General features: G+C 47.7%; 1 protein-coding gene across 6 annotated transcripts in view; it reads left to right on the top strand.

Annotated features, from left to right (window-relative positions):
• Positions 1-20160, top strand: part of golga4 (golgin A4) — a 63632-nt gene that overhangs the window by 34689 nt on the left and 8783 nt on the right. For all 6 annotated transcript variants that reach the window (XR_006956805.1, XM_047030325.1, XM_047030323.1 and 3 more), the window contains 9 exons: positions 709-792; positions 3422-3569; positions 3913-4079; positions 4644-4742; positions 9213-9368; positions 9594-13441; positions 13711-13832; positions 14729-14859; positions 17029-17115. Coding sequence is in view for 5 of the 6 variants with exons in the window: in XM_047030325.1 (XP_046886281.1) it covers positions 709-792; positions 3422-3569; positions 3913-4079; positions 4644-4742; positions 9213-9368; positions 9594-13441; positions 13711-13832; positions 14729-14859; positions 17029-17115 (4842 nt within the window). In the remaining variant the exon portion in view is untranslated. The remainder of the gene's footprint in view (positions 1-708; positions 793-3421; positions 3570-3912; positions 4080-4643; positions 4743-9212; positions 9369-9593; positions 13442-13710; positions 13833-14728; positions 14860-17028; positions 17116-20160) is intronic.

The raw sequence follows: 20160 nt of genomic DNA, 5'->3' as shown, positions 1-20160 counted from the left end.
AGTGTGGGTCCATGTGAAGCTGTGAAGGTCAGTGTGGGTCCATGTGAAGCTGTGTGGGTCCATGTGAAGCTGTGTGGGTCCATGTGAAGCTGTGAAGGTCAGTGTGGGTCCATGTGGGTCCATGTGAAGCTGTGTGGGTCCATGTGGGTCAGTGTGGGTCAGTGTGGGTCAGTGTGGGTCCATGTGGGTCAGTGTGGGTCCATGTGGGTCAGTGTGGGTCAGTGTGGGTCCATGTGAAGCTGTGTGGGACTGGCTGGAGCTGTGCTCCACAGTAAGATGCATGTGTTGATCTTGGTGGGAAGCAGGAATATGACCCAGGAGCTAAAACGGATGAACCTGGGGGAGGGGGGGGCGTTACAGGACAAGTAAGGAAGAAAGGGAGGGAAGGAGGGGGTTAGGAGGAGGGAGGGGGAGGGGGCAGCTCTGTGTATGTCTCCATCTACTAGTACAGGTCCAACCCTAACCCTGTCTTGAGCCTGAAGACAGACATGGTCTGATTCCATGGTTCTACTGACAGATAACCCTCTCTCTCTGCTTCTTCCCTGCCTGCCTGCCTGCCTGCCTGCCTGCCTGCCTGCCTGCCTGCCTGCCTGCCTGCCTGCCTGCCTGCCTGCCTGCCTGCCTGCCTGCCTGCCTGCCTGCCTGCCTGCCTGCCTGCCTGCCTGCCTGCCTGCCTGCCTGCCTGCCTGCCTGCCTGCCTGCCTGCAGGAGCTCCACACCACAGAGAAGACCAAGCTGATCACTCAGCTGCGTGATGCCAAGAACCTGATAGAACAACTGGAGCAGGACAAGGTGAGACCTGCATACACACGACATACACACATAGAAACACACACTCACACAACATGCACACATAGAAACACATACACACTTACACACCAGTGGACCTGTGGTACTCCGAGACGATGATTCAGGTACAGCTGCTTACAATGTGCATGTGTATATGGTGTGTGTGTTTGGTGTGTGTGTGTATGGGCTGTGTGTGTGCGTGTGTATATGTATATATATGTATATATATGGGTGTTTGTGTGTATATATATATATTTTTTTCCCCAGTTTAGTGTCCAAACTTTTGACTGGTACTGTACACACACACACAGAGACTCTTACACACATACACTACATACATACATACACACACGTACAGATACACACACACAGATACACTTTTACACACACAAGTAAAACACAGGTTGGCAAAGTATCATGTTGTTCACATCACGTACAGTACCAGTCAAAAGTGTGGACACATTTTCCCATTCAATGTTTCCACACTTTTGACTGGTACTGTATATTGGGGTGTGCGTGTGTGTGTATATATATATATATATATGTGTCTGGGATTGCTCTATTGACAAGCATTAACTTCCTTGAAGGCGGGTACTCTGTTGAAGTTTAAAACTATTGGATCTGCCCAGAGCCACTCTGGATCTGCCATAACCAATCTCTAGCGTTCGCCTTAGCCAACTCTTTTACCACTAACGGGGCTAGCTGGAAAATCAAACTTTTCCCAAACCCCGTGGGAAGGAGGGCCTCAACATCATGGCCACCAACAAAACTCAGCAAAGATTGTTCTTGCTCCGGCTTTAACTTCTGGATATTCGGCAGCGTTGCCACAAGGGACTGAATGGCTTCGCTCCAGGCCCCCACCCCTCGGCTTGAAGCAACGGCCCTGGTGGATTTTTATTCTATTAACTCCAGTCAACATTTTCAAAACTATCTCCCCACCAAAAAAATTTTCGATTCTTGAACCTGGCTCATACTACTAGCTTTTTCATAGAATAATTTTGAAACTAATCCGAAATGAGTAAACTAGCACCCCATTTATTTGCTTACGTCAATAAAATTTGTTTGCAAATGTGCTCGCGGAAACGAACAAGGCACGAGCACAGATGTTAACATGTAATTTGCCCTGTTAAGATGTTTTTAATTGAAATAGCTTTTGATTTCAGTTAATATGACCTCCTAATCCTGCAAATTCAACAAATTACCAATTTCAGTTCTTTACAGCTTATAAAATGTTTTAAAACTCTGTTGTGCATAATAATTTGGCAGGGCATTTTGAGTTTTTAATTTTTGAAAAAAATACTGTTATCATTGGGAGGTTTGTTCAATAAAATTCAAATTTTTTTATTGCGTTAAAGTGAGATTGCGTTTCTTATCGCATTAACTTCGACAGCCCTAATATATATATATATATATATATATTTATATGGGGTGTGTGTGTGTATATATATGGGATGTGTGGATATTAGTGCTGTCAAACTATTAAACTATTTAGTAGCATTAATGTTATAGTTAACTCTCGATTTATCGCATTTAATCGCACATTTTTATCTATTCTAAATGTCCCTTGATTTCTTTTTGTCCAATAATTTTTTCTCATTTAAATGCTCTTATCAACATGGAAAAAGTGGATCGGATTGCTTGGTGCAAATGTTTTTTTTTCAATTGAAAACAAAATTGCCATTGCCTGGCTTTGACGAGGGGACGGAGAATTTGCATCAGCTGTGTACTTGGCCATCAAGTGGTATTTCAGACTGGACCTGCTGCGATGATAGCTCAGTTCACAACAAAAAAACACACAGATCACTTTGCTCTTGTCAATGGGACCATTTGGCAACTTTTTAATGGTAAACTTTCCATTCAGAATCTTATTGGCATCCATTTCGGCATCTCGTGCTCGCCATCCACTCAAAACGTAACGTTAGCCAATAGTCTTTAGCCGGCTCGCAAGCCCAAATAAGTGTGTGCGGCGTGCCTGTTGTTTTGTTTCCGGTCTAGCTATATCCGGTGTGGTGTTGTAGTTTTTCTAACATCAGTAGTTGTTGCAAAACATGTGAAAAGAACTACAACAATTGCTAGGCAAAAAAGAACGTTAATTGCGCAATAAAAAAATGTACGCCGTTAAAATGGGTTTGCTTTAACACCTTTGATAACGCGTTAAACTGACAGCAATAAATATATATATATAAATATATTAGGGCTCTCAAGAAATACAAATATTTAATCACCATTAATCACATTATTTCATATAGTTAAACGCGATTAATCGCAAATTAATTCAATTTATTAAACACAGCCTTGGTCTTGTCAACCGAACCAGGTCTTGCAACTTTTTGAAATGGAACTTCCCATCTAAAAGCCCTCTCTCCATCATTCAGCTACCGTCGGCAGTCTAAGTTATGCGAGGTCACAGGTGATTCCCAGGGTAAAAAAGAAACCTCCGTTAACGGCACAATTTAAAATCACGTTAAAGTGAGATTACGTTAACGCTTTATTATCGCGTTAACTACGACGGCCCTAGGGTGTGTGTGTATATGGGGTGTGTGCGTGTATATTTATATATGTGGTTTGTGTGTTTATAAGGTGCGTGTGTGTATATGCGGTGTGTGTATATATATATATATGGTGTGTGCAGGGCATGGTGATTGCAGAGACGAAGAGGCAGATGCATGAGACTCTGGAGATGAAGGAGGAGGAGATTGCAGCGCTGCGCTCCAGAGTCCAGCAGGCCACTGCTCAGAGGGACCTGCTGCAGGAGCACCGAGAACACTCAGAGAGGGCAGGTCAGGACAGGAGACAGGGGGCAGTCCTGGGGTCAGGGAGCAGTCCTGGAGTCTGGGATCAGGGGGCAGTCCTGGGGTCAGGGAGCAGTCCTGGAGTCTGGGATGAGGGGGCAGTCCTGGGGTCTGGGATCAGACCCGTGGTCTAGGATCAGGACTGGGGTCTGCGGTCAGTCCTGTGGTCTAGGGTCAGGACTGGGGTCAGCGGTCAGGACTGGGGGCAGGGGTCAGGACTGGGGGCGGGGGTCAGGACTGAGGGCAGGGGTCAGGACTGGGGGCAGGGGTCAGGACTGGGGGCCGGGGTCAGGACTGGGCTAGGACTGACCTGTCATCTCCTCCTCGGCAGCATTTGAGGAGCTGGAGAGAGCTCTGAGCGTGGCCCAGCGGGCGGAGGAGGCGCGGAGGCAGCTGGAGGAGCAGGTGAAGGATGTGGAGCGGGCCGGGGAAGAGGAGAGGAGGAATCTGCAGCAGGAACTCAGCCGAGTCAAACAGGAAGTGGTCACCATCATGATGGTAAATCATCAGCCTTTTCTGTATATGTTCCCCTACCCCCTAAATATGCTCCCTACCCCCTAATATGCTCCCTACTCCCTAGATAGGCTCCCCACCTCCTAATATGCTCTCTACCCTCAAACCTACCTCCTAATATGCTCCTTCACCTCATCTCAACCTCTTCAACTCTCCTCATCACCTACTTTTCATCTCTACCCCCTCACCTCCTTTTTCACTTCCTCACTATCTCTCCTCCTCACCTCCACCTTTTCCTCCAGCTTCACTTTACCAACTCCTTAGCTCCACCTCCTCCATATTTTCCTTCTCATCACCTTACCACCTAACCCCCTCACCTCATCTTTCTCCTCACCTTCTCCTCATCTCTCCTCTTCAACTCCTGTTACTCATAGCAGTGTATTATCAGGTCAGGTCAGTTTCTAATACCCTGCTTGTAAGTCATCTTGAATTTTTCTTGAGTTCAGCTTTCAACGCCAAAACTATATCCACAAAGGATTCCACGATAAAATTAATTCTGCTCGACAATAGCAGCAAATAGAGCTGATGTCCCTGTTGTTTGTGTTGCAGAAGTCTTCGGAGGAGAAGGTTTGTGAGCTGGAGAAGCAACACAAAGAGGCGCTGGAGCAGAAGGAGCAGGAGGCCCTCGCTAGGATCAGCCAGGCTGTGGTATGATGTCATAACTCAGAACCTGCTCTTCACTCATGACTGTGCTGCTCATGGGCCTCTAGGCAGCATGCAGCTCTAATAATAATAATAACTAGAGAGGGTACAATTTCTGGGGAAATTGCAGGTGGGTCCGTTTTCCCTTCTAGTGATATTTTCAAGCATTTAGCCTACTCATATTGCATAATTCATTAAAAACACCCTTTAAAAAAAGTGAACCCCCTTTGAAACAAGCGAACCCCCTTTGAAACAAGCAAACCCCCTTTGAAACAAGCTACTGTAACGTTGTCACTGGTAGTATTTCAGATGGAATCGCGATTCAAACAATACCGTCTTCTAACTGAAAATAAGCCCCCCAAAACGTATGACATTAATTTAAGGGGATTTGGCTAATTCAAAAGAAGTTTGCTAGAGGCAAGCAAGCTGCTGTCGCTAGCCACACTTCACTGATGGTTTGAAAGCGCCGAAAAGGATTTTTTTTTTACATTTACATTTTTTGTCATTTAGCAGACGCTCTTATCCAGAGCGACTTACAGTAAGTACAGGGACATTCCCCCCAAGGCAAGTAGGGTGAAGTGCCTTGCCCAAGGACACAACATCATTTGGCACGGCGGGGAATCGATCCGGCAACCTTCTAATTATTAGCCCGACTCCCTCACCGCTCAGCCATCTGACTCCAAAAACAAATCTTTTGACATAATAATGTTAAGCCATAGCTGTGGCATTGAAGGCAGTAGTGATGGGAAGTTCGGATCATTTTACTGATTCGGTTCTTTGAATCTCGTTCAGTAGAATGAACAATGCTTTTTTCGAGTCATTCGTTCATTTCAACGGGAGGGGGGGCTATCCGTCCGCTGCAAACACGTATTATATTCTCATGTAGGTTAGTGCATGATATGTGCTCCAGCAGATACTATTTTTAAAGAAATTCCTGCATTAAAATGTTTCATGACAGTTTGTTTGATTTGGTCATTTATTATCACACTAGCATTTAATTATCACGGCAAACAATTACACAGCATTAAATTGTAAGTGTAAATGTAAGTGAAAATAACAAAACCAATCAGTATTATGACTTGAGCGAATATCATTGACGTCTTACTAAAACAGCGGCCACGCGAAAGGGAATGAGGAAACTGTGTCCTCTACTAAAAAATACAATGTGGGTCACGTGGAAAAAATGATCCAAAGACTCATAGAAAGACCGAGTTGGGAAATTAACGAATCATTTGTTTCCTCTAGCTACCAGTACAGAGCCTATGCAGGTCACGTGAATAATGATCCGAAGACTCGTACCCAAAGACCGAGTCGGGAAATGAACGAATCATTTCTGTTTACTTGGACGAGCCTATGCAACAGTCCCGATGCACGGCCACGAGAAAATGAACGAATAACTCTTTGAGAGGACTCGTTACTTCCGAGTACTTGTAAGGATTCGTTCTTGCTAATAAATCCCTAATTTCACTGGATAACAATTAATAGATGTATGTAGGCGAAGGCAATAACATTACTTTGAATGTTTGTGGTACTGAGGCCGTCCGGGGGCTTTCCGAAAATGGCGATATGTGGGGTTGGAGTTAAGGTTATGCCTAATATGTCTGAAATTGTTTTAAAGAATAGTTGCCAGAATTCAGACAACTTGGGGCAAGCCCAAAACGTGGGTAAGATTACATGGAGTCTGCGAGCATCTACTACAATTCCCATCAAATTTGTCTGGATAAAGCTTAGATAGTTTGTCCTTACTGTAGTGTAACCTGTGGAAAACTTTAAATTGTATCAGTGATAGTCTAGCGCAGCTAGATGAGGAGTTAACAGCTCCAATAGCTCCGTCCCAGAATACTTTAGAAAAGTTAAATTGGAGTTCTGACTCCCAATCCATCTTGATCCTACGTGAAATAGATTCATCGGCGGAGGACAGTAAATTATAAAAATAGGAGATATGGCCCTTTGACAGGGTTTTAGCCTTGAGAACCAGGTCCATCCCGCTGGGCTTTGGTATCTGTGGGAATGACGTGGCATGTGATTTCACAAAGTCCCGTAGTTGGACATACCGGAAAAAGTCTGATTTATGTAGCTGTAAGGTAGAGATTAATTGATTGAAGCTTGCAAATATACGGTCAATGTACAAGTCGTCCACACTACGTGGTCCTTTGTTTTCTAAGATGGAGAATCGTGGGTCAATTTTTGCTGGAATAAACAAATGATTATTGCAAATAGGAGTTGCTAGGGGGAGGTTGAGCCATCCGAAGTGGCGTCTTACTAGAGCCTAAATTTTTTGAGTTCCAACAACAACTGGATTAAAGGTAAAACTTGACTGGGAGAAGGGCAAGGTATTATGTCTACAGCTAATTATTGGGAAGCTTCTTAATAATTAGAGCTGTCAAACAATTAAAATATTTAATCGCAATTAATCGCATTAATGTCATAGGTAACTCGCAATTAATCGCACATTTTTATCTATTCTAAATGTCCCTTGATTTCTTTTTCATCCATTATTTTTTCAAATTTTAATGCTTTTATCACCATGGAAAAGTGGTTCGGATTGCTTTGTGCAAAAGTTTTTTTTTTTTTTTTTTTTTTTTTTTTAAACAACATTGCAATCGCCTGGCTTTGACGAGCGGGCGGAGAATTCACTCCAGCTGTGTGCTTGGCCATCAAAATGGTATTTTAGACTCCACGACATGCTGCGATGATAGCTCAGTTCACAACGACAGAACACACTGATCACTTTGGTCTTGTCAATGGAACCATTTGGCAACCTTTTAAAAGTAAACTTTCCATTCAGAATCTTATTGGCATCCATTTCGGCGTCTGGCGCTGGCAATCAACTCAAAATGTAACGTTAGCCTACTACCAGAGAATGTCTAATATCCGTAAACGGGCTCTGCTACGACTTTTTAGCCGGCTCGCAAGCCCAAACAAGTGTGTGTGGCGTGCCTGTTGTTTTGCTTCCGGTCTAGCTAGATCCGGTGTTGTATTGTCGTTTTTCTAACGTCAGTGGTTGTTGCAACAGAATGTGAAGAAAACTACAAAGTTTGCAAGGTCAAAAAGAGCGTTAATCGCGCGATAAAAAATTTGACACCGTTAATTTGGGTTTGCGTTAACACCGTTAATTACCATATAATAAATCATTTTAATGTTGCGTTGTTTCAAAAGCTTTACATTTAGATGCAGTTGTTTTGCTCACAGCCATTCCCATACATTTGGTTATAATCTTGTATCTACTAATAACATACATCAAGAATACTAAAACATACTAAAATATAACCTAGGTAGTTTATCTCTTATTACACACTTGATGTGAGTGATACGAGCAGACAAAAGGAAACTTAGGTGAGTCTTTAAATTCAGCGCCTTCAGCCAGGGACATAGATCCTCAACTTTGGTTGGAGGTCGATGCAAAGTATGTCGGCCCACAACACTCGGACCTCTTCTTTCCATGGTCAAAACAATGATAATACAGGGTCTGATTCCGTTTTCTCCAGCTTGTTATGGCAGTCACGAACTGCAGTTGACGCAGGGCATCTCTATTAGCCTTAAATTAGTACCAGAGCCTTAGTACCAGAGCCTGTTTAAGACATGTTAGACCTGAACTGCCCCCACTGCTAAAAAAAATCCTAGGGGAAACACTGTTTTTAGTACCGTTATAAAACGGAAAGTATCTAAACCGGAAATGAGAATACGCGGATGGCCGCGCCCATCGTGACTTCTGGAATAAGGTGAATTGACCTCATCGCCGGTCTGATACGGATTATTATTGCCCTGTTCTGACGTCATCTTCAAAATGAGCAATATCGAGGAGTCAGCTGAGTTTTACTATCCAGACGATACTGAAGACATCAACAGCGACAAAGAAATGGTTAGTTTTCTAAAAGAGTCGTTATTTGTGTTGTAATTAAAGTAGTGGTGGGCCGTTATCGGCGTTAACCGTGAGACTCTTATCGGGCGATTAAAAAAATATTGCCGTTAATCTATTCTCAAAGTTGGGTTGGGAGCTGGATGACTTTCACCTTGATATTTTAGCGCGGATGTATACCTAGCCGAATTGCACTGTAGGGGGCGAGAACCAGTTTTCGAACCTGTGTGTAAGCCTTGTGTATGAAATGATCACATCAAAAGTGCCGCAAGAGCATGTAGTTAAACAAATTACAATTAAACAGCATGAACCGCTATAAGTGCAAGTGTACCTGTAGAAAAACAAGCAACAATAATAAAAACAATATATCACATATCACAATATAGTACAAAAATGTAACCACTAACCACAAGAGCAAGAGTCTCTAAGCAAGAGTCATTGTGATCCTTGAGGAAACTAACATCGGGTCAAGCAAACCATTCCTAAGTACCGTTGTACTCCCGAGTTGACATGCGTGTGTGTCTGACCTCTGTGTGTGTGTCTGACTTGTGTGTGCATGCGTGTACATGTGTATTTGCATGTGTGTCTGACCTGTGTGTGTGTGTGCCTATGTCCAGGAGCAGTGTGAGCAGGTGTGTGAGCAGGCGTCCAAGGAGCGGGTGCAGCAGGCAGTGCTGGAGCTGGAGGAAATGCAGCTGCAGAGAGCTGCTCTGGAGGCAGCCGCCCTGAGCCGCGCCCAGGAGGTAGAGTTAGACCTGGAGGCAGCCAGGACGGTGAGGCTCACGCCTTAGTCACTGAAAAGCTATAGTTCACATTGAAGTCCATAGAATGTATCAAGGCTGTGTGGTCTCAGTTTGAATACCCATAGGTTTGCAATTAGGTTATGTTTCTTCTTAAGCCTTTTCAGCCTTAAATTTTATTTTTTACAAAATATACATTGTTTAAAATAACGGGACATTGCTGAATATGTGCATAATGATATGATGTGTTCATTCCAGAGGATACTGGAGCTGGAGAGTTGTCAGGCGCAGAGTGAGCCGGCTGCAGACCAGGCCTCCCAGCTGGGGCAGGAGCACAGGCCAGGCCTGGAGGCTGGGCAGCAGGAGGCCCTGGATAAGAGGCTGCAGGAGGAGGAGGCACGGCACAGGAAGGAGCTGGAGGAGGTCAGGCTGCAGCACCAGGAGTCTCTGGGAGGTGTGGAGAAAACACTGAAAGAAGAGTTGAACAAGCTGAAGACGGCGTTGCAGGGAAAAGAAGAGGAGCTGGAGGAGCACCTGCAGCGAGAAAGCAGGCTGATGGAGGAGGCGGAGGCCACGCTGCAGGAACGCGACGTCAACGCTCGGGACCTGGAGGAGACCCGGCAGAGACTGGAGGCCGCTCGGAATGCTGAGGAAGAACTGCACCACTGCAATACTCAGCTGGACCAGCTCACAGACGAGCTCAGACGCTGTCACAGCAAGCTAGAGGACTTGGAGCGACACATGGAGGCTGCACAGAGAGACTGTCTGCAGAAGGAAGAGGCTCTTCAGCTCAAAGTGAAAGAGCTTCAGGAGACAGAGCTGCAGTTACAGCAGACTAGGAAGGAACTCTCGGAGCAAGATGAGAGGATGTGTGAGAAGTGGAGGGCTGGGCAGGAGCTGCAGGAGAGGCTGAAGAAACAGCTGGAAGACCAGAAAGCTTCTCACGAGAAGAAAATTGAAAATGTCAGGAAAGACATCGAGGGCAAGTCGAAGGCTCAGGAGACGAAGATGGAGAAATTTAAACAGAAAGCAAAAGAGATGCAGGAGAAGCTTAAGAAGAAGCTCCAGGAGAGCGAGGAGGCACTGAAGGAGAGCAAGGTGGCTCTGAAGGAGAAGGATGCGGCGCTGCAGCAGCAGGAGCAGGAGGCGCAGGCCCGGTTTCTGCTGGAGAAGTCTCGAGAGCTGGAGGAGGTGTCCCAGCAGGTTGGGAGGAGCAGGGAGGTGCAGGAGCAGGCCCAGCAGGAGGTGAGAGACCTGAGGGAGGAGCTGGCCATCCGGGAGACCACAGTACAGAAGTTGCAGGCTGAACTGAGGGAGGCTGCGTCCCAGCGGGAGGCCCTGGCGGACAGGGAGCGCAGGCTAAAGCAGCAGCTCGAGGGCTTGGAGAGGAACCTCAGCCAGACCCTCAGCCAGAAGAACCACACCCAGGACCAGCTCAGTAGGACCGGGGAAGAGAGCAAGGCCAAGCTGCAGACGCTGTCCCACAGATGCGAGGACGCGGAAAGGAAGCTGCAGGCCCTGGAGGCTTCGCGCTCCCTTGAGGACGACCTGCGGCGGACGCTGGAGGAGGAGTTTCAGACACGGTCCGCTGCAGTCAGCCAGCAGCTGGAGCAGGTCTGTATGGAGATCCACACCAGGATGGAGGGAGCAGCGGGTCAGCTCTGTGAACGGGTGGAGGCCAGGGTGGGAGAGCTGCAGGACAGGGTGTTCCGCAGTCAGAAAAGGGTGGCGCACCTTAAAAATGTCCTCCTCACCAAGGTGGACAGAATCCGCACTTTAGAGGAGGGTATCCGGCAGAGGTCGGAGGAGAACCAGAAGCTATGCAGTTCAGTAGAGCAGGTGACTTCTCAGCTCCAAGCGCACACGGAGCGAATCCAAGCCTTAACAACGGAAAGAGTCTCTCTACTGGCCGATGCAGAGAAGCACTCTCAGGCTCTCTCAAAGAAAGCCCTCCGTGTGCAGCAGCTCAGCCAGGAGAACACTGCCATCTCAGAGACTGTTAAAAGTAGCACGTTGCACATCAGCAACCTGGAGAGGATGGTCCAGGACCTAAAGACCCAGCTAGTGGGGAAGGAGGAGGAGAGGCAGCAGGAGCAGCAGGAGCTGCTAAGACAGATGGAGGACAGGATGGAGAAACTCCACCAGGACAAGATGGCCGCCACGGAGAAGGCTGAGTCGCTCAAGGACAACCTGTCAGAGTTCAAGGGCAAGGCAGAGGCCAAGTTCACCCAGAACCACGACACAGTCCAGGCCCTGCAGGCCCGGCTGGAGGGGATGGAGAGGCAGGTGGCGGAGAGGGACGAGGATCTGCGGAGGCTGGAGCAGGCCAGTGGGGACCGTCAGTCCATCAGCAAGTCTGAGATGGACCAGGCCCTGAGCGAGAAGGAGCAGAAGATGAGTGCGCTGGGGGCGGAGCTGGAGCGCTGCAGCGTGACCCTCAGTGAGCGGGAGCAGCAGCTGGCCGCTAGGACCCGGGAGTGTGAGCAGCTCACGGCTGATCTGAGGCAGCAGCGCAGCCTCTGGGAGGCTGAGAGGAAGGAGAGGAGCGGGCAGCTGCAGCTCTCCCAGGACCAGTCCAGCCAGCGTGCCCAGGAGGCAGAGGAGAAGCTGCAGGCCCTGGAGAGGGAGAAGGTGAGGCTCAGACAGGAGCTGCAGGTACAGAAGAAGGACTTTGAGAAGAAGGAAGAGGAGGTGCTGAGGAGTCAGGAGGAGAGGCTGATGGCGGAGGGCGCCGGGAAAATGTCAGAGCTGAAGAAGAAGGCTGAGCAGAAGATTGTCCAGATCAGGAAGCAGCTCAACTCCCAGCTGGAGGAGAAGGACAGGAGCATTAGGAGCCTACAGGCTCAGCTGGAGGAAGTGAAGAAGGAGGTAAAGGAGCAGGAGCAGAACAACAACAGCCTTCTTGCTCAGCTGGAGGAGGTGAAGGAGCAGAGTCTGAAGACCTTGCAGGCTCAGCTGGAGGAGGAGAAGGAGCAGAGTCTGAAGACCTTGCAGGCTCAGCTGGAGGAGGAGAATGAGCAGAGTCTGAAGACCTTGCAGGCTCAACTGGAGGAGGAGAAGGAGCAGAGTCTGAAGACCTTGCAGGCTCAGCTGAAGGAGGAGAAGGAACAGAGTCTGAAGACCTTGCAGGCTCAGCTGGAAGAGGAGAAGGAGCAGAGTCTGAAGACCTTGCAGGCTCAACTGGAGGAGGACAAGGAGCAGAGTCTGAAGACCTTGCAGGCTCAGCTGGAGGAGGAGAAGGAGCAGAGTCTGAAGACCTTGCAGGCTCAACTGGAGGAGAAGAAGGAGCAGAGTCTGAAGACCTTGCAGGCTCAGCTGGAGGAGGAGAAGGAGCAGAGTCTGAAGACCTTGCAGACTCAGCTTGAGGAGGAGAAGGAGCAGAGTCTGAAGACCTTGCAGGCTCAACTGGAGGAGGAGAAGGAGCAGAGTCTGAAGACCTTGCAGGCTCAGCTGGAGGAGGAGAAGGAGCAGAGTCTGAAGACCTTGCAGGCTCAGCTGGAAGAGGAGAAGGAGCAGAGTCTGAAGACCTTGCAGGCTCAGCTTGAGGAGGAGAAGATGACCAGGCAGGAAGCCCTGGAGGAGAGGAGGAGAGAGCTGCAGGGCTCCATGTCGGAGCTGAGGAAAGAGCAGGAGAAGCGCCTGGAACAGGTACGCAGCGAGGAAAGGCTGGAGAGGGACAGTTGTCTACAGAGGCTGAAAGACATGTACGAGCAGAAACTGGCTTCCCTCCAGAAAGAAGACAAAGAGGAGGAGAACCAGCCCGATAAGACTGCAGCTATGCAAGAAGAGATCAGGCAGAAGCTCAGAGAGGCGGAGGAGCAGAACGCTCTCCTCCAAGCAGAACTCAGCCGTCTGGGCCGAGATTCGGAGGACAGGAGCCGGGCCGCCACAGCTCCCAAGAGGGAGGAGGAGAAAAACTGCCTCCTGGAGGACGGGCCGGGAGGCTCTCTGCAGAGCCAGCTGGCGGAGGCGACAGTTGAGATGCAGAAAGTCCAGAGGGAGTTCCTGCGGCTGCAGGAAGACATGCGGGCGCTGAGGCGGGAGCACCAGCAGGAGCTGGAGCTTGTCAGGAAGGAGCTGGGCGAGGAGAACGACAGGAAGCTTCAGTAGGTTGATCTAGAACAACAGGAAGCTTCAGTAGGTTTATCTGAAACGACAGGAAGCTTCAGTAGGTTGATCTAGAACGACAGTGGGGGGAGGGTCTGAAGTAACTTGACTGCAACTTTAATGTGTTGATGTCCTCTCTTTATTTTCGCATCCGGCTTTTCATCCTTCCTTTTCTTACCTTCTCCTCCTGCTCCCCTGTCTCTCCCTATGCCCCTCCCTGCTCTCCCTCCCCTGTCTCCCCCCCTGCCCCTCCCTGTCTTCCCCCCAGACTGGAGGTGGAGGAGGTGGAAGCCAGACACAGCTCGTCTCTGAAGCAACTGATGAGGGAGTTCAACACGCAGCTGGCTGTGAAGGAGAGGGATCTGGACGCTGCAGTAAAGGAGGCCATCGGTGGGACCCCCCTAGCCCCCCCAAGCCCAGATCCCCCAAGCCCAGATCCCCCCAGCCCAGATCCCCCTAGCCCAGACCCCTCCCCCCTAGCCCAGACCCCCGTCCTAGGCCAGACCCCCCCTTAGCCCCCACCCTCCCCAAACCCTATGTCCCCCCTACCAAATGCTGTTACTTTCTGGAAGGTTCCGTTGCACTTTTTGTGGTGAAAAGTCCCGCTAACGGTAGCAAACTATATAGGCACAGTCAGGAACGTCGCAAACATACACGACCAACGCAGTGAACGATAAATGACAAAATGTAAATGTAAATAAATCAGAAACAAAAAAGTTATTTTGCTACCTGCCCAGGCTGTATTTTGTTAGCTTGCTAGTTAGCTTACAGGAGATTGCTGACTTCTAGAACTGCAGACTAACTGCAAATCAAAATGCCACAGGCACTGCCAGGGTGACAATTTCTCATATTTAGCTAGCTTGATATGCTTTCTTGTGGTATCAGCACCTTGTATTTTGGTCAGTTTTAGCAGAAAAGTATTACTAGCGCTAGCATAGCTCTTCAACTCTAAAACGGAGCATGTGCGCCACTGTAGCTGCTAATCCTGTCGTTCTAAGCATCGAATCTACCAGATAGCCAGCTACTAGCCTAGCTACCAGCCAGTTAGCTAAATACTTTGTCAACTCCCTGTCTTAGCGCTATTGCTCAGCTAGTATAGTGGTGGGACAGATACATTATTGAAGCAATAAACCACAAGAGAGGCATCACATGAGGATCGTAAGTCCTGGAGAGCAATCAAACCCAACCAATTGTTAACATTAGTATTGGTAACGGAACTTGTGACGGAAAGTATCCAGAAGAAGGGGTTCAGGGTGTGGCTGACCCGGTTGTGTCTCTGCCCCCAGGAAGGGCCCAGGGTGTGGAGGCTGAACTCATGACCGGCCACAGGGAGGAGGTCTCCCAGCTGCACAAGCAGATCTCCCAGAAGGAGGACGATATGCAGAAGACGGTCCAAAGATATGAGGAGGTGCTGCAGGTAAGGAGGGAGGAGAGGATGGAGGGAGGAAGGGGGTGGAGGGAGGAGGGGATGGAGGGATGAATTGAGGGAGGAGGGGATGGAGGGAGGATGGGATGAATGGAGGGGAGGGAGGGAGGAGAGGATGGAGGGAGGAGAGGATGGAGGGAGGAGGGGATGGAGGGATGAATGGAGGGAGGAAAAGATGGAGGGATGGATGGAGGGAGGGAGGGGATGGAAGGATGGATGGAGAGAGGAGAGGATGGAGGGATGGATGGAGGGAGGAGAGGATAAAAGGAGGAGAGGATGGATGGAGGAAGGAGAGGATAAAGGGAGGAGAGGATGGAGGAAGGAGAGGATAAAGGGAGGAGAGGATGGAGAGATGAATGGAGGGAGGAGAGGATTGGATGGATGGATGGACGGAGGAGAGGAGAGGATGGAAGGATGGAGGAGGGATGAGAGGATGGATGGAGGGATGGATGGAGGGAGTAGAGAATAGAGGGATGGATGGATGGAGGGTGGACAAATAACTTATATTGACAAGAAGAGAAAGCCAATAGAATGCTCCATTGCAAGACCAGTGCCCAGTAGCAGCGCTACGTTTCCGCCATTTTGGGATGAAAGCGACTCGGCAGTCCACTAGTATGCTTTCGCTTTTGGCAATAACAGCTGCTTTGTCCCCCAAAAAACTGAATGATTACAACAAAGATTAATGTAATCACTAGACTAGTGATCATCAAATCCCTTTTAATTGTTTATTTCAAAGACTTACAGACAAGTCTTCCACTTTTTTTCCACAAAAAAAGTTTGGTTTGAAATTCTTTGAAGCACATTTTCTATTGCGCTGATTTGGCTGTGAGATTTGCTGATTTTGGGTGTCCAAGATGATGGATTCTGATCTGTATCAAGAGTCTAGTCAACAGGGCTTGACATTAGCTTGTCCGGGACAAGTGGATTTTTTGTAGGGCAAGTCTGGAAAAGAAAAGTCCTTGCCCCACTGGACAAGTTAAAAATAAAACAAAATAAAACGCCATGATACTTACCGTTATGTGCCACTCATTACGTCTATTTTACTGTTTTTATTTGACCCAATTCTGCATTAGCAAAACACCAAAAAGTGGCTTTGTCCCAAGATCTCTACAGACCGTGCAGCTAACTTAATGCTCAACACTTCAACGGGGGCTTATTACTTGAAAGAGGAATTATTTACTCGGTTACACTATCAGGGGTGGGAAATACTGTGACTTGCAAATGGAAAATGCAAATGTAGAGGAAAATAACAAACTAGCAAACTAACGTTGGCTAGAATCGACATTGGCTAACTCAACTTCGGTAGGCTATCCTCAGTATTTGCCAGCTAGCTAAAGGTATACTATATCTAAAATAATTGTGTATACATAACAAAGGATTTTGCCACTAAACGTTGGTGTTAACCTTTTATTTTTTCAAACATTTCCCTTTCTACCCGGCAGAGACTGATTTACCAAGGGATCCTTTAAAAGGTGTATACTTTACAGTTGAATATTAGCTGATATTTAACTACGTACATTTAACCAATACAAATGCTGCTAACGCTTGCTAGGTACACAGCTGCCGAAGCTAGCTAGCTAACGTCAACACAAAACATATACATAAAATGATCTGTTAGCTATAACTAGCTAGTATGTAACTATCTGTGCTGTTGTCTAGTAACTCCAGTTCGGATATTCACCCCAAAATGGCGGCCGCACTACCAAAGCGTCACCTAGTAGCTGTTACCAAAAAAGCATCAGAGTTTCGCCTCTTGTTCTTCTATACTCTTTGGGGTGGATGGAGAAAGGAATGGAGGGATGGATGGAGGGAGGAGAGGACCTTCAAGATATATGAAGAGGTGTTGGTGCTCCTGGAGGGAGAGAGTGCTGAGTTGAAACAGGAAGTGACCTGGATAATGTAGTAGTGAAACAGTAAGTGACCTAGCACACTGTAGTAGTGACACTGAGAGTGACCAAGCACACTGTAGTAGTGAAACAGGAAGGGACCTAGGACACTGTAGTAGTGAAACAGGAAGTGACCTAGCACACTGTAGTAGTGAAACAGGAAGCGTCCTAGCACACTGGAGTAGTGAAACAGAATGTGACCTAGCACACTGGAGTAGTGAAACAGAATGTGACCTAGCACACTGGAGTAGTGAGAGTGAATGTCTTCCTGCAGAGTCGTGAACAGGAGATGGGGGACAGGGTGTGGCAGGTGCAGAAGGAGATGGAGGACCTTCACACCAGGATGCAGGACAACCCCCAGGTATGACACACACACACACAGTCATATAAACACACACAGTCATAGACACACACACACAGTCATATACACAAACAATCATATAAATACACACACACACTCATATAAACACACAGTCATAAACACACACACACACACACTCATACATACACACACACACACAAACACACACTCATATAAACACTCAAGGCCGAAATATGCTTCTGCGTCTCCGTTTACGGATGGGCGGGCGCACGGATACGGATGGATAGACTGTGTTTATGGATCTCCGTAGGCTGTGGGTACTGAAAACAATTCACCGCCAGAAGAGTAGGTGGCGCAACGGTTTTTTGTTTAGACGTCGTTGAGTGTTTATTTACCTAGGTTACCGAAAAGTCGGAGCAAATTTACAAATTAGCCGTTCCATCAATAAAATACGCACATTTTAAGCAACTACACTGCCCATTTCTCATCACATTTTAATTCAGATTCTGATTTACATGTACCGTTTAGCTGAAATATGAATTGTAAACTTGTAAAAACTTTACAATCACAGCCAAGGGGGTCTCCGTCTCCGTAGCTACGACGGAGAGTTACAAAATTAAGGAGGTGCACGTCAAGCTCTCCGAGGCTCTACGAGGGCTGACGGAGAGCTTGTAGAGGGCGTTCCACGGAGACGAGGGCGTTCCCATGTGTCCGTTTTTCAAAAAACGCAGAAGCATATATCGGCTTTCACACAAACACACCCAGTCATATAAACACACCCAGTCATAAACACACACACACTCATATACACCAGGGGTTCCCAAACTTTTCAGCCCATGACCCCTAAAATATTGGTGCCAGTGACCCCCGCATCCATGGCGGTGGTTTACGTATACGTGGGAGTAAAAATAGGCCCTGGACTTTGATCCAAACCGGCCCACCAGAACCGCCCCCGTATACGCCACCACAGCTAACCTGTTAATGCATGTGCATTCTGTGTTTGATGTGATGCTAGTTTGGGAGCTCGATAGTTAATGTGAGCGCGCATAGCGCCCAAGGCAAAACTCTTTGCCTTTATTTGAGTGCAAAAGAGTTTTTGAGCTTTGTGTAAAATAAACATAGCTGTTTTCCAATTGGTAAAACCCTGTCTAGTGAAGGTCTTTTTGTCTCCTTAATTTTTCAGCCCCACCCTTACATGTCTTAGCCTGGTTTTCCATCGTTATTCTTCTCCCGGTGCTCCCGATGGCCAGTCCACTACTGCGGGGCTGTGTCCGTGGTGGTGGATTTTCAAGTCATATTATTTTTAATTCTTGTGCTGTCAGGGGGTGCTGCTGCACCCTCAGTACCCCTAGTTCCCAAGGCCATGGGTATTCCCTCTCCACTGAAATCCCAAATTCAGCCAGTGTCTTGGCTGAGAACGCTGTCTTGAATGTTCGGTCGCTTGAAAGTTCAACTAATGCGTCCTCCTGGTCGGATGTCAGATGGCTGATGGCTTTTTTATTTTATTTTTACACACACAGTCATATACACACTCACACAAACACACACAGTCACACAAACACACACAGTCATATACACTCACGCACACTGATATACACACGCACACTCATAGACACACATGCTCTTGCACACACACAAATGCACACTAATATACACACTCTTGTGTACACACTCATGTGCGCATACACTTGCACCCATACACACACACTTGCACCCATACACACACACTCACACGCATGCACACAAACTCCTACACGCACATATATACACACTAGGGGTGCAAAACCGAACCGCAAAAAAAACTAATTGTTCAACACACAAACCACGGTTCGGTTTTTACATGTAAGACGCGTTTTCTTTTTTTTTCGGAGAAAACACAACGAAGTTTTTTTCTTCCCCCTAATGTGCTAAAGAAGCTGAACCAAAACCGTGACCCCTAAACCGCAATACAAACCGAACCGTGGGCTTGTTGAATTGTTGCACTCTAATATACACACACATGAATGAATGAACGGATACTTTATTAATCCCAAAGGAAATTTTGGTCATCCAGTAGCTTATACACATATACACTTATACACCTCACCGACATACATACATAAATCACATATAAATACACATAGGGAGAACATATTCACACCGAGTGTTTCCAGATACAGGAAAGGGTCTGACCCTATTGTACAGAGTGCAATGATTTTGACAGTGTCGGTGTCCAGGAGGAAAGTGATCTTGTGCTGCTGGTGTGGATAGTGTGTGTGTGTTTGAAAAGTGCAAAGAGCAAAGTGATAGTGCAGAATATGTAAGTGGTAAAGTCTGTGCATGGGGCTGAGATGATATGAGCAGGGGAGGGCAGCCTGAGGTAGACTCATGCAGACAAGTCCGTCTCCCTCCCCTTCTGTGTGGCATTAAAAATCTGAATGGCCCTGGGCACAAAGGACTTCCTCAGCCTGTCCGATGAGCACGACAGTGTCGGGAGTCTGCCACTGAATGTGCTCTTCTGTCTTTTGAGAGTACTGTGTAGTGGGTGGTGGTCATTGTCCAAGATGGTCAGCATCCTACTCAGGGTCCTTCTCTCCGCATGTACGCATGCGTGTGAGCACACACTCTCTTCCCAGCCCCCCCTCTGGCTGCAAGGCTGCAGAAACAAGTCTTGAATGTTCTCCCTGAAAGCTCTGGTATTTATTACCCTACTCTCAGCCTGTACCACACTCACACACATACACGCTCACACACACAGCTGTGCTTCACCTCCGGCTACATAGCCGCTGCATGACGTAAGAGCTGTCAGAGGAGGAGAGAGAGAAGGAGGGAGGTACAGAGAAGGAGGGAGGTAGAGAGAGAAGGCGGGAGGTAGAGAGAAGGAGGGAGGTAGAGAGAAGGAGGGAGGTAGAGAGGAGGAGGGAGGTAGAGAGAGTAGGTAGAGAGAGAAGGAGGGAGGTAGAGAGGAGGAGGGAGGTAGAGAGGAGGAGGGAGGTAGAGAGAGAAAGAGGGATGTAGAAAGATAAGGTGGAGAGAGGTAGAGAGAAGGAGGTAGGTAGAGAGAGAAGGCGGGAGGTAGAGAGAAGGAGGGAGGTAGAGAGAAGG

This window comes from Hypomesus transpacificus, chromosome 11 (genome assembly GCF_021917145.1).
Source record: "Hypomesus transpacificus isolate Combined female chromosome 11, fHypTra1, whole genome shotgun sequence".
Classification (NCBI taxonomy): Eukaryota; Metazoa; Chordata; class Actinopteri; order Osmeriformes; family Osmeridae; genus Hypomesus; species Hypomesus transpacificus.
Note: the sequence above shows the minus strand (reverse complement) of the source record. Positions and strands in the feature narration are given on the sequence as shown.